The sequence below is a fragment of the Cucurbita pepo genome, chromosome 7 (assembly GCF_057944985.1).
Source record: "Cucurbita pepo subsp. pepo isolate OVF chromosome 7, ASM5794498v1, whole genome shotgun sequence".
In the NCBI taxonomy this organism is placed as follows: Eukaryota; Viridiplantae; Streptophyta; class Magnoliopsida; order Cucurbitales; family Cucurbitaceae; genus Cucurbita; species Cucurbita pepo.
Window position 1 is genome coordinate 3,252,978 of NC_141804.1, and position 13,149 is coordinate 3,266,126.

Here is a 13,149-nt window from a genome sequence, read left to right on the forward strand (position 1 = left end):
TGGGACTGCCACCTAATTCACCCCCCTCCGGGTCCAGCGTCCTTACTGGCACATCACCTCAAGTCTACCCCCTTCGGGGAAGGGCGAGAAGGCTGGCACATCATCTGGTGTCTGGCTCTGATGCCATTTGTAACAACCCAGATCCACCGCTAGCAGATATTGTCCTCTTTAGGCTTAACCTTTCGAGCTTCCCCTCAAAGCTTTAAACGCGTCTGCTAGGGGAAGATTTCTACACCCTTATAAAGGGTGGTTTGTTCTCCTCCCAACCAATGTGGGACATCACAAAAAGTCATACACTAAAATGCTGATCTAAGATTATATCCATGTAACTCACTTTTTCCAAATCATGACAGTTTCATTCTAGAACAAACCCAAGTTTTCAATCATATAATTGCGAATCCAAGACATTATAACAAAGTTACCAAGCTCGATGAAAAAGCTACAAAGTCAAACCCAACGTGGCTTTAGTTTGAAACATGTTTATTACTAATGAACAAGGTGTGGAGTTTTTTCAAGTCCACGCTATAGTATAGTGCACGTCCTAGTTGACAGTTTGTGAAAGAGAGGGCAGAATCATTCAAAGATGATACAAATCTGGAAAGTTATGTACATGGTGGGCAGAGTTTTATGGATGGCATCAGCGTTGAAACCGAACGTCCTTGTCGATGAGGACAATCAGTCGCTCCAGTTATCTTTGTCTGCACTGGATTCCCAATCCTGCGAGTCCACTAAAATGGAATAAGCTACCAGGAAACTTCATTGATATTAATGGAAAGCAAATCAGAGTTATTCAATTCCATTAAATGCAGGGGCATGAGTTCAGAAGATGTACCAGTTCGGTAGAGTCCCGGGATGGTGACCAGACGAGAATTTGTCTATCGTTGCCACCAGTGTACAGTTCCTGAAGAACATTGCAAAATTTTGAAGCAACATTTATCATTTGGTCCACAATTTTTCGAATTCAGTTGAACCAACCGTACCTGATCCTGGAAACTATACAAGCAACAGTTCACAGCTTCGTAATGGCCGCTGAGCGTCAGGGATGCCTTCCCTGTCCACATATCAAATGCCTAAAAGTTCAAGAAGTTAACTAGATTACACGTAAGCTGTAGACACAAAGAAGCAGAAAGATATAGGAAGAAGTATGTACTTTAATATTTGCCATGCATGGAGCAAATACAAGGGCTGAGTCTTGAGATGTGGCTAATTGCAACGGCTTATTGGTATGTAACCTCACGGTTTCATAATTCACGAGCGTATTACACCCGGATTCGACATCCCACAACTTTAACCTTGAATCAGAACCTGGAATCAAAATCCAAATTTAACATCTGATCATTTTATATGGGGGTGGGATGGGGGAATAACAGTATAACATGACTACCTCAACCGATCGTGAAAAAAGAAATTCAAACAAGAAGATATTGCTAATGAATTGTCGTAGGTAGATTTAATTATATCACAAAGCAGATAGAGGGTCTAATAAAGAACTCAATTCTCCAACTATCAAGATTTGTTAGAATAACATTAATGCAGATCTTGTTATTGATATTTCAACACTCCTATCAGCATCATTATCACCAGAAGTAGGGTACATGACTAACATGTACAAAAGGATTTTCAAAATACTCAATTATAGGAATTTTCTTTTATAATCAAAGTCTAATGGCGTTCACATTTTAAATTCCCCTTGTGCTTCAACTTAATCAATCCACTAATTTTTCCTCCATCAAGGCACGATGTCCGGCAGCCGCATACTAGGAAAATCATGGCTTTTAATAGACGATTAATTCAAGAAAAAAATGAATATAACACAGTTGAACTATATTTAATTGGATTGGAAAGGGTTGACAGGGTAACTCCACCTGCACTGAGAAGGTACATGCCATCTCCAGTTACTTTTAATCCAGTAACAGCACCGTAGTGAGAAACTGCTCGATCCTGGCTGGACAAAAGCCCTGGGTGTAGCCTCTGCCTTGTGGATCCCTTAGCTGGCAGTTTACCTGTAGTAGATGATGGCTTTGTTGCGTTTCCATTGGCTAGTTTCTTATGAAGTATGCGAGATTTCAAATTTGAACCTTGGCTGGCCAAGTGGGACTTAGATGTTGATAGCTGAGAAATAATAAAATAAAATCTGTTAATTGACAAACAAAAGAACTGGTGGATACCGTGATATCCAAACTAGGGAGGAGAGGGACCTTATTTGCAGTCCATCCTGAAATAGGTGGACGTCGCCCGAGCTGGGATTGAGACTGATCTAGAACACGAAAACATCCAGCTCGTCTGATGTCCCAAAAACGAATTGCTCCATCACATCCGCCAGTAATCAAAACCCACTCGCTAGAAGCTGACCATTCTACACTCATTACACCATCTGTAAAATGATAATATAAACATTAATGTCAATAGATATGATTTACATAGATAGATAGGCAAAACAGAAAAGACTGGTTGAATAAATTTCATAAACAATCAGGTGTTGCAAATTGTAAAACGGGTAAAGTACTACACAATGGGAAAGTAAAACTGGAAGGGGGCACATGTTTGTCATACAGGTATTGACATCTTCCACAAATTGATTAAAACTACGGACTGCAATTGCTGTAATATTTTGAAACAAAAACAATTGGTACAACTTAAAGACAGCAACAACTCTCTTAGAATTAAAAGTAGAGACCACCACCATACCACGATGTCCAGATAAGGTGTGAGAAAATGCTCCCGATGAAATATCACAAAGGCGGACTTGAACATCTTCCGTTCCAGCAGCAATCAGCATGTGTGATGTTGCCAAAGAGGACATGGCTGTCCTATAGACTTTTCCAGGCAATTTAAAGTTCACCACCACCTACAAGAAGGAAATATTAGTTTATAACAAAATTGCTGGTAAGACCCACATGATCTCTAAGTTACCTACCTGAGTTGTATTTGTATCCCAGACATTAATGTGATGATCATATGAACCTGTGACAAACAATCCAGTATCAATGGGATACCATATGGCCGAGGAAATTGCATATTTATGTCCATGTTCATGCTGCTTATCAACTGCAAAAAGGCATTGGTATTTTGCAATAAGACCCTCAGAATGAGATGCACGTTGAATATCAAAAACAGCAGCCGATGCATCTGATGCTCCAGATAACAAATATCTCCCCTCCGTCAAATCGACCTGATTTCATGACCCAGAATGTCGGTGCTAGATGTTCTTATTAGTTTTATAAGCATGTTATGAAAATGGAACAGAGATACCTACTAAAGAATGAAATCAACAAAAATCAAGCTTATAAAATCCAAACACTCAACTAGCTCTACAACACCAAACTTCCTTTAATAGCCACAAGTGTTCAAGCCAACTTACATGCGCCTTGACTACTCTCAGGGCACAATGTGCTTGGCTCTACAATATTTGATGTCAAGAACTCATGGAATATTTCATATCCTATGAGCCACCATGGTTTAAACCCATGACCTCAAAGACCATCTAGCTTTAAAATTTTTGCTTCTTTAACGATTGGGCCAACCATGGTGGTTGGGCTACAAGACCATAATCGACCTAAAAGAATATTGAAATTCAGAAGAAACAGAATGAGGTAAAATAAATATAAAATATGTTAATAGAGTTATCAATAGAACAATAATTATAAAAGAACACCAATGTCAATCAGATAAAATGCTTACTAAAGATTGCTCTTTGTGACATGTGTTCGAAAATTTTATTGCCTATGCATGACATATACTGAAGTCAAGCTTAAAAAAAGAATAATATTAAGCTAATTCTGCGGGGTAAGTGAAAAACAAAGACCTATATGATGCAACAAATTGAGTTTATATTTTTGTTGTAGTCATAAATCCAAAAAGGATTTCAAGTTGCTCTATAGACTTATCCTTTGTAGTTCTCCACTTGGTTCAAAACAGAATCAGTTTTCCAAAAGGTAAACAAAGTCCAATTATAAACTCAGCAACTTTAGAAAGTTCCAAAATGAAAACTTCTCTATAATCAACAGAAGTTATCCTAACTCCTGATTCTGACTTAGGAGAGCACAATTAAGAACATAAAGTCAATGAAGACCTTATTAAGATGTTGAAGTGTTAAACAACCATTTCAGGAGGATTTTACTACAACTTTTATTATTTTTTTATTAACTTTTGCGTATTCGGCCCTTGTGATCCTTACTTTCTGTTATGTTCATTTAATTTTCATACGCTGCCACTTTTATGGGTTTGTTACCATTAAAGTGTTGATATATTTCAATTTACTATAACCCGTCAACTTAAAGCTAAGCTTTGGAGTTACTTCGGAGTTAATTGGTGATTTAACATGGTATCAAAGAAAGAGCGTTTGTGTTCAAACCCCTATAAAGTTATTCCCCCAATTAATAGTGATTTTCGCTTATAAGTTTCCAAGTCCACAATTGAGGGAAGAGTGTTTAAATGTCGATATACTAAATTTATCATAACCCATCAGCATAAGCTTTTGGGTTCATCGGTGATTTAACCATTACAAGCTTAGCCTATTTAATACAATTTTTCCTCGGTGAATCTTAGCTCATTCACGTTTTCTAAGTTCTTTTGTTGTCTCTCTTCTGCCTCTCCTGGCTCAAGCTTCACGGTATCCTTCTCCCTTCTGGTTTGGGTCCTCCACCGTCAATCGGCAACATCAAATTCCAACTAGAACTACACCGATAGAACCTAGAATTCCAGCTACTCCGGTCGCTACACACGATTAAAGGTTTTTGGTTTCTATGGTAGGTCACAATACTAAATGGAAAAACCACAAACTAGACTTCTCCTTTCCTTTTTCGCGTTGTGCAATTAATAGAAATGAATACAACCCGAGGGCAATAATTAATTATGTCAAGCGTGCGATTAGCAGAAATAGGAAACTTACAATCTAATCCGATAATTACAACAAGTAAATAACACCCCAAACGAATTCAACATGGCCAAAAAAGAACTAAGTTGGACAGCGAAAAGATCTAAACTCAAACCAGAAAGAAACTATAATCGAACAATTTCCAACTTCGTTCATTCAAATCCATTAAAATGCAAATTGTTTGAATGTAGGATAAGAAATCTAGGATTACCTGAAGTGAGTTGACGGAACCTCGATGGGGAGAGACAATGTCCTTATGATTGGAAAGTTGCAGACTGCTGACTCGATCGGATTTAACACGATTAGCAAAAGAATTTGGGCGGAGTTTTCCCGCTTCTCTATCTCTAATATCCTTCCACATTCTCCAAGCATCTTTGCCCTCATGCAAAAACGCTGTATCTTCCTCTCTGTCTCTATCTATTTTCCTGCAACAGTATCTCCCCCACTTGATTCCTTCAAACACTGCGTCGAAAATCTGTCAAGTCCAAGGATGTTTTACCCTTCTCTCCAACCCCAATTCGGAGGCCACCAATTGAAGCTTCCTCTTGATTCGGTGCTCTCTGTTTCTCCTTCTTCGTTATCTCTCTCTCTCTCAATTATTATTGGGACTCGGAGAGACGAAAGATGATCGCTTTGGGCTTCCCTGCGATTAGGGCTAGCAGATCCAAACTTACGCGTACGCAGAACAAACAATTTGGCCCAAACTTCTAACATGCATCTCACTTTGTCTTAATCTGTAATAATTATAAATGCTAAATTAATTAATTATTTTCAATAATATTATATGATTTACTTTTAGGTTAGAATATTTTGTAATTTCTTCATCATTCTCTTCATCCACCCACCCTTTAATTTTACATCCGTGTGAAAAAATTTTCCTAGTAGACACGTTTTAAAATTGTGAAGCTCACGACGATACATAACGAACCAAAGCGGACAGTATCTACTAGTAGTGAGCTTGAGTTATTACAAATAGTATTAGAGTCAGGCACCGAACAGTGTGCTAGCGAGGACGCTGATCCCCCAAGGAGATAGATTGGACACTTGACCAAGCGAACAATATCTGCTAGCGATGGGCTTGAGTTATTACAAATAGTATCAAAGTCAGGCACCGAGCAGTGTGCTAGCGAGGACGCTGATCCCCCAAGGAGATGGATTGGACACTTGACCCCTAAAGGGGTGGATTGTGAGATCTCACATTAGTTGAAAAATAGAACGAAGCATTCAAGGGTATAGAAATCTAGTCTTAGTAGCGCGTTTTAAAACCGTGAGGCTCAAAGCGATACATAACGAGCCGAAGTGAACAATATTTGCTAGCGGTGGGTACAAGAGCATAATAGAATTCCAATCAAAAGCATTAAAATAATAAAATGAAAAACTTTCAAAAAAAAAAAAAAAAAAAAAAAAAAACATTGCCAAAGCAATGTTTGGAGAGAAAACCAACAGATAGAAGTTGTTGGATCATGAAAATATGTGATGTTTGACGCATGAGAAGAACCAAAAAGCCCCTGATTGACCAAAATGACTGGCCATTTACCAGCATGAGGAACCCACCAAGGCCCTTACTTCTGATATCAACAGGTTAAAAATTGAGTAGCAATCTAAAAAAATGGATCTAGCAACTGATATCAACAGGTTGCAATCCTTGGTTGGGACTTGCGATGGTTGCTGGATTTTAACCAGTAAACATCAATATCCAATTGCAATATTATGATCCACAAAAGAATGTAAATAATCAGAAGCTGTTCTATACTTGCTTTTTTACCAATTTTCTTACACGTTAATGATATGATCAGAGAAAAGTTCTTGCCAAGAGAGCAACACACGAGTTTCTTTACAGTAATTGCATATAGAGACATAAGAAGTTAAGTAAAATTTACATGAGAGTAAAGTGTCAAAGAATCTAAGTTCACACACTTATTGCTTTCCTTGATTCATGAATAAACAAATAAACGACCGCAGTTTCATCCAATAACTTCTGTCTTGGGAGACTAGGAGTATAAAGACAAGTTGCTTGGGGTATAAGAGGATCCCAGGAAGGCGGATATATATACAATCTTTTCCATTTATTAACACTGCATAATTGAAGTTTGCACTTTAATAGGGAACCAAACGAGATTCATCAATTGTAATACAAGGGAAAATAGACATCTTCATATAATACATGAAGAAGAGCTCGATTACTTGGAGACGATGTATGAGAGAGAAAGAAAATATAAGACAACCGTTCATGTAACAGCCCAAACCCACCGCTAGCAAATATTGTCCACTTTAGCCCGTTACGTATCGCTGTCAACCTCACGATTTTAAAACGTGTCTGCTAGGGAGAGGTTTCCACACCCTCATAAGGAATGCTTCGATCTCCTCTCCAACCGATGTGGGATCTCACAATCCACCCCTCCTTGGGGGCCAACATCCTCGCTGGCTCACCGCCCGGTGTCTGACTCTGATACCATTTGTAACAGTCCAAGTCCCGCTTTGGCCCGTTACGTATCGTCGTCAACCTCACGATTTTAAAACGCGTCTACTAGGGAGAGGTTTCCACACCCATATAAGGAATGCTTCGTTCCCCTCTCCAACCGATGTTGGATCTCACAATTCAAGTGTCGTAGTTTGTCAAATCCTTCGCCAGACTAACCTACAGAACCTAGGACGAGCCTGACTACAATATATTCCATTTGCACAAACAAGTTATTTCGTTGTCATGGATTGTGGGTGTGGCATAGTGGTACAAAACTTGACTAATCTGATAACGATAAACGTAATGCGCAGAAGAGCTTACTGAACTTAAGCTGCTAGAAATTTCACTTACAGAAAAAAAGAAGAAATGAAGCTGGCCCATAGATTACCGCCTCAGCCCATACTCCACTGCATAAACAAAAACAAGTAGAAAAGTTTTGAATCACTTGCTATATTATCATCTGTTAGCAAACAAGGCCTATCATCAACATGCTCTGATAAACTGCATCTAAAGTGAAACAAATTCTATGAGCGAAAATATTATGGGGTTCTTTTAAGCTATATTACCGACCACAGTAAAGAATCTAAATATAACTGACCATATAATATCAATTAACAAACAACAAACACAACTAGAATTTGAGTGACCTTAAGAACTGGTTCTCCCTTGTTAGCGTTAGCAGATTGCTTTGCATTTGCTGCCATCTGAGCACGTGCAGCTCTTCCTGCAGCAGATTTTTCAAATTCTTCTTGCCTGCAAATATTTATATCATTACAGTACCAAAAAAACATGGATGATTTCAATCATAGCTTTTAATTTGAATTTCTCGTTTCATTTAAGACTGAATGCTCAAATCATCACCAAAAGGAGAAGCTGGAAGTACTTCAATAGTTCAATGTTAACTATAGCAGATACATCCTTAGTATGAATAAGTAATTAATGTATGCCCAAGTGAGCTTTTTAGGAAAAGATTGGTGGGGGCAATTCATTCATCCCAAATTAGAGCACTCATGGCTTCTTTTTCTTGCTTTCTTCCTCGGTTTTCTTTAGGGCACTTAGAATTTTGTAGGAAAAAGTAGTTAAATCTATAAACCTGAAGACTAAGCTTCATTCGATTGCTTTAAAAAAAAAAAAAAATTAAGCAATCTTCGTGACAAAAACATAACGATCAACGATAGCCCTTCATGATAAAAGACCCAAAATTCATTCCCCTAAAGAACTGTCACATCCCAGACCTGTGTTAGACGAACACGACTCTCCACAATGATATGATATTGTCCACTTTGAGTATAAGCTCTCGTGGCTTTGTTTTGGGCTTCCCCAAAAGGCCTCATACGAATGGAGATAGTATTCTTTGATTACAAACCCATGATCATTCCCTAAATTAGCCGATGTGGGACTTTCATCATCAAACACCTCCTCTCGAACAAAGTACGACTCCCCTTAATCGAGGCTCGGATCCTTGTCTTTTGGAGTCCTTTGTTCGACATTTGAGGATTTTATTGGCATGGCTAAGTTTAGGGCATGACTTTGATACCATGTTAGATGAACACGACTCTCCACAATGGTATGATATCGTTCACTTTGAGCATAAGCTCTTATGGCTTTGCTTTGGGCTTACCCAAAAGGCCTCATATCAATGGAGATAGTATTATTATAAATCCATGATCATTCCCTAAATTAGCGAGACTTTCGTCATCCAACCACCTGAACAATTAACATTGACTAACAAGATCGAAGTGCTGATCAAAAAACATAACGATCAACGATAGCCCTAATCAAATGATAAACTGCTCTAATTGTAAAGGATCGATCAAGATGTACAGAAGTTCCGAATGAAAGTTAAAAGTGAGGGAGGAGGAAGCTACCTTCTCTGAGCAGCTTCGGCAGCTTTGGACCGAGCTTCAACGGAGGCCAATCTTTCTTCCTCTTTTCTCTGTTGCTTTTGGTCTTCGTCCAGACAACTCACGCATTGCCCCATCGCTTTGCTTGCAGTTGCAGGTTTTCCCTCGAAATCTCGAATGGGTATTTTCACTATCAATTTTGACTTTCTTGGCATTCGTATTATATTGGACGGTTAGGATTGAATTTACAATACCTAACGTTATCTTACAGCGCCATGTCATTATCCGCTTTACAATCCTCAAAAATTCCGTTTACAGCTCAGATTTCTATTCCTTGCCACGTATTAAATTCCATTTTCAACTTTTTAAGTTTGTGCTATTTTAATTATATCTGGATTAAATTTTAATTATTTATTTTTAATTGCATCTGAATTTTAAAAAAATTAAGGGCGTTCATATTGACACATATTATTATTATTTTATTTTTTTTTATTTTTTTTTTTTTTTTGACTCTAACTCATCTTTAACTATAACTTATTTTTATGCCTTATGACTAGTAAATATTTGATATTTGAAATTTATGACATTTTAATTATTAATGTAACATGTATGGTAAATAATTAAAAAAACAACTTGACAACGCAACCCAACCCTAGGTAGGGTTGGGTTGTGAACTTTATTTGAGTTGCTCGAGTTATCAAACTAATTAACTTGAAATTCGAATGGGTCCCAAAGATTTTTCCAACCCAACCTATGTATTAAGAATAAGTTAGTGAATGAGGGAATTAGGCAAAGCTCGAATTAGAGAATGAACCAACACGCAAGGGCAAAGGAGAGAAAAACCATAACACGAGCGTTAACGAGAGTCAAAGCCAAACCCATAACGCAAACGGGAGCCAAAACTAAAAGCGGTGTTAGTATAACATAATAACATTGTGTCATTTTAGTCATGTTCTTGTTCTTTGCTATCATTATACTATTTTCCCAAGCTTAGTCTATCAATCTTGCATAGTCTATGCATGCTTTTACTACTGCATGGTTATGGGTCGCACTCGGTCTATCACTCTCTATCCGAAAAAAGTCTACTTCAAGCTATCTCTCGATTCCCATCTTGCTCTCATTCTCAATCCACAACCTACTATTTTCTTACTATCAATAAACTCAACTCAATCGTCTCATCACGCTCCAATACACCCAAGTTCTTGACTTTAACAAAATCCTAGCCCCAAATTTAGATCTTTCCTTTTTATAGTTTGCTATCCATGCATAACCTACCCATCATTTGCTCGTTTTGGTGCATATGGCAACACATATGTATACTTAATTCCAAGCTAACAATTATGACTTGAGAGTAAGTGAGTCGCCGAGGATGCAAAAGAGTAAGACCGTGATTAGCTCAAGCTCATGATATGCCCTCATTTGAAATTGAGGTGGGTTGTTTGAGAAAGTAGCAGACTAAATCACGATGTGCAGTTGCTCGAACAACAATAGTTATGATACACATTCACATGTGCAGTTGGTTATGAAGTACAATACAAAACATTATAAAATGTGGTGAAAAAGGGAATTATTCTAGGACATTGGGTGAGCTGTTACATTATTAGCCATTGCATTACTTTTGGAGTATAATATTGATAGGAGGATGATGGGTCCTTATTGGTTTGTGATTTGTGGTGTTCTTTTAATAGCTTTAATGTTGTGCCTTACAAATGAAGAAAGTGTCACTCTAATCATGAAGTAAAGGTGTGTAACAAGCAACTATCAATAGATATGGTTCTTTTTGGACTTTTCCGAGATCCAGCGTTCTTACTAACACACTGCTTGATGTCTGCCCCTTTCAGGGCTCAGCATTCTCGCTAGCACACCACTCGATGTCTGGTGTTGATACCATTTGTAACAATCCAAGCCTGCTATTAGCAAATATTGTCCGCTTTAGCCCGTTACGTATCACCGTCAGCCTCACAATTTTAACACGCGTCTACTAGAGAGAGATTTCCACACCCTTATAAAGAATGTTTCGTTTATCTCTCCAACCGATGTGAGATCTCACAAGAACCTTTTCAAAGTTGGGAAGCAAGCAGGCTATCCGCTAAGGTGCATTGGCTTTTCAAACTTATGGCCCCTCTGGTTCCCATCCTTCCTTTACAGCAAATGCCATCTCCATTCTTTCTTTCAGTTCCTAAAATGTTAGTATCAGTTCATTTTAGTCCTTGAACCTTCTTACGATTTTTTAAGATTTTTTAAGAGATCTCTTCACTTATTACTAACTCTAAGAACTAGACTTTTAAAAGTAACTTAAAAAGCAAGCATGTATGGCACCACGTACGTATAATTTTTCAATAGACTGATACGTTATACGAATTTTTCGTTAGAACATATGATAATACAGAAACCAAACTATAATTTGAACTCTAAGAAACAATTTCTAAAATAATAATCAGTACTAATCAGATTTAGTGTTAAATTTATCATCAATGAATCCTAATCCAAAATAAAGCTATAGTCCACGTACCTGTCATCATGATTGTTTGCTTCCCCCACTGAAATTATATATCCTTTGCTTCATTTTTTCCTATTCTTCCAAACAAAGCTCATTTCTTTCACTGAAGCTTCCACAAAGAAGAAGAAACCTTCACTGCAAGACAATGGCATTTGCAGGCACAACCCAGAAGTGTATGGCTTGTGAAAAGACCGTCTATCTCGTCGACAAGTTGACCGCTGATAACCGTGTCTACCACAAAGCCTGCTTCAGATGTCACCATTGCAAAGGAACTCTCAAGGTAAGACCACCACTGGTTTTTGTTCCTCTTTTTTGTCTGTGACTAATGAAGGAGCTGGAACTTAAACTGAAGTTGTTCATCGGTTTTCAGCTCAGCAACTACAATTCCTTTGAGGGGGTTCTTTACTGCAGGCCACACTTTGATCAGATCTTTAAGAGGACTGGTAGTCTTGACAAAAGCTTTGAAGGTACAAAATTCTTGTTTGAATGGAACTGATTCTTCAGGTTCTTCAGGTTTCGATGCTAATTCTCTGTCGGATCTGTTTCTTTTTCGTGTTTTTAGGGACACCCAAGATCGTAAAACCAGAGAAACCGATTGATGGCGAGGTAATTCCCTGTTTCCCTTGAGCTTGTTACCTGAAGAATTTATTATATCTCTCCCCTTTGATCTCGAAAATGCATCAACAGAAACGGGCAGCGAGCAAGGTTGCAAACATGTTCGGTGGAACAAGAGATAAATGTCTTGGCTGTAATAACACCGTCTTTCCAATAGAAAAGGTAACGACAAGACCCGAGTTTTTCTTCTTCCTCCTTTCGTTTCGTTAACTCAATGAGCAAATCCGATCTCTGTCATATGGTTTCTGTTTCAAGGTTACTGTGAATGGAATTCCATACCATAAAACTTGCTTCAAATGCTGTCATGGAGGATGCACGATCAGCCCTTCAAACTACATCGCTCACGAGGGGCGACTTTACTGCAAGCACCACCATATCCAACTGATCAAGGAGAAAGGAAACTTGAGTCAGCTTGAAGGAGACCATGAAAAGATAACAAGGGAGAAAATCAATGGTGGAGAGGTGGCTTCTGAGGCCTGATCTGCACAATCTAGCTTTCTCTTATAGCTATCAGATCAGACAAGATACCCTTATATCCTCCTCTGCAACCCTCAAGAGTCTTTTAAGGCTATGCACTAAGAAAAATACAAGCATCAGTTGTGTTTCCTGTTAAAAGTGTGTTTTTTGGCCTCTCTGTTTCTTATATATTCAAATAACATGCTCAAACAGATGCCAAGATCTGTTTGATTTTCACCATCTTTCATACTGAAGAAGAGTGGCATGTTTATGAATCTGAATTGTCTTCCTGTCAATTCCAATGGATGCTCATAATTATATGATACGAACCAAGACATCACTCATGCGGTATAAACTTTAAAGAAAATGGGAAGAAAATGTTGTCAAAATTCATGCC

At 38.1% G+C, this 13,149-nt stretch overlaps 3 protein-coding genes across 9 annotated transcripts; 1 reads left to right on the forward strand and 2 right to left on the reverse strand.

Moving 5' to 3' along the window:
- Window positions 1–362: 362 nt before the first annotated feature.
- ATCSA-1 (Transducin/WD40 repeat-like superfamily protein) lies at window positions 363–5,237 on the reverse strand. Of its 4 annotated transcripts, none has more exons than XM_023681728.2 (9): window positions 5,088–5,237; window positions 2,918–3,172; window positions 2,689–2,848; window positions 2,199–2,374; window positions 1,866–2,112; window positions 1,151–1,305; window positions 981–1,070; window positions 833–901; window positions 363–717 (listed from the first exon to the last, which is right to left on the reverse strand). In XM_023681728.2, the coding sequence occupies exons 1-9, from the start codon at window positions 5,235–5,237 to the stop codon at window positions 676–678; spliced, it is 1,344 nt and encodes a 447-aa protein (XP_023537496.2). In that variant the 3' UTR covers window positions 363–675. The 4 variants fall into 4 exon arrangements, 2 of the variants coding, with proteins under 2 accessions (XP_023537496.2, XP_023537495.2); XM_023681727.2 differs by having other exon boundaries at window positions 363–728; XR_002815712.2 differs by having other exon boundaries at window positions 648–717; window positions 981–1,051.
- On the reverse strand, window positions 5,237–9,370 carry LOC111798519 (uncharacterized). Of its 4 annotated transcripts, none has more exons than XM_023681732.2 (4): window positions 9,206–9,370; window positions 7,985–8,090; window positions 7,689–7,744; window positions 5,237–5,610 (listed from the first exon to the last, which is right to left on the reverse strand). In XM_023681732.2, the coding sequence occupies exons 1-3, from the start codon at window positions 9,316–9,318 to the stop codon at window positions 7,730–7,732; spliced, it is 234 nt and encodes a 77-aa protein (XP_023537500.1). In that variant the 5' UTR covers window positions 9,319–9,370; the 3' UTR covers window positions 5,237–5,610; window positions 7,689–7,729. The 4 variants fall into 4 exon arrangements, with proteins under 4 accessions (XP_023537500.1, XP_023537499.1, XP_086981550.1 ...); XM_023681731.2 differs by lacking the exon at window positions 5,237–5,610 and adding an exon at window positions 6,393–6,544; XM_087125424.1 differs by lacking the exon at window positions 5,237–5,610 and adding an exon at window positions 6,603–6,971.
- A 2,455-nt stretch (window positions 9,371–11,825) lies between these two features.
- On the forward strand, window positions 11,826–13,041 carry WLIM1 (GATA type zinc finger transcription factor family protein). Its single transcript, XM_023682523.2, has 5 exons — window positions 11,826–11,961; window positions 12,052–12,148; window positions 12,244–12,287; window positions 12,369–12,458; window positions 12,552–13,041. Exons 1-5 carry the CDS (start codon window positions 11,827–11,829, stop codon window positions 12,774–12,776), a joined length of 591 nt encoding a protein of 196 aa, XP_023538291.2. The 5' UTR covers window position 11,826; the 3' UTR covers window positions 12,777–13,041.
- Window positions 13,042–13,149: the final 108 nt, after the last annotated feature.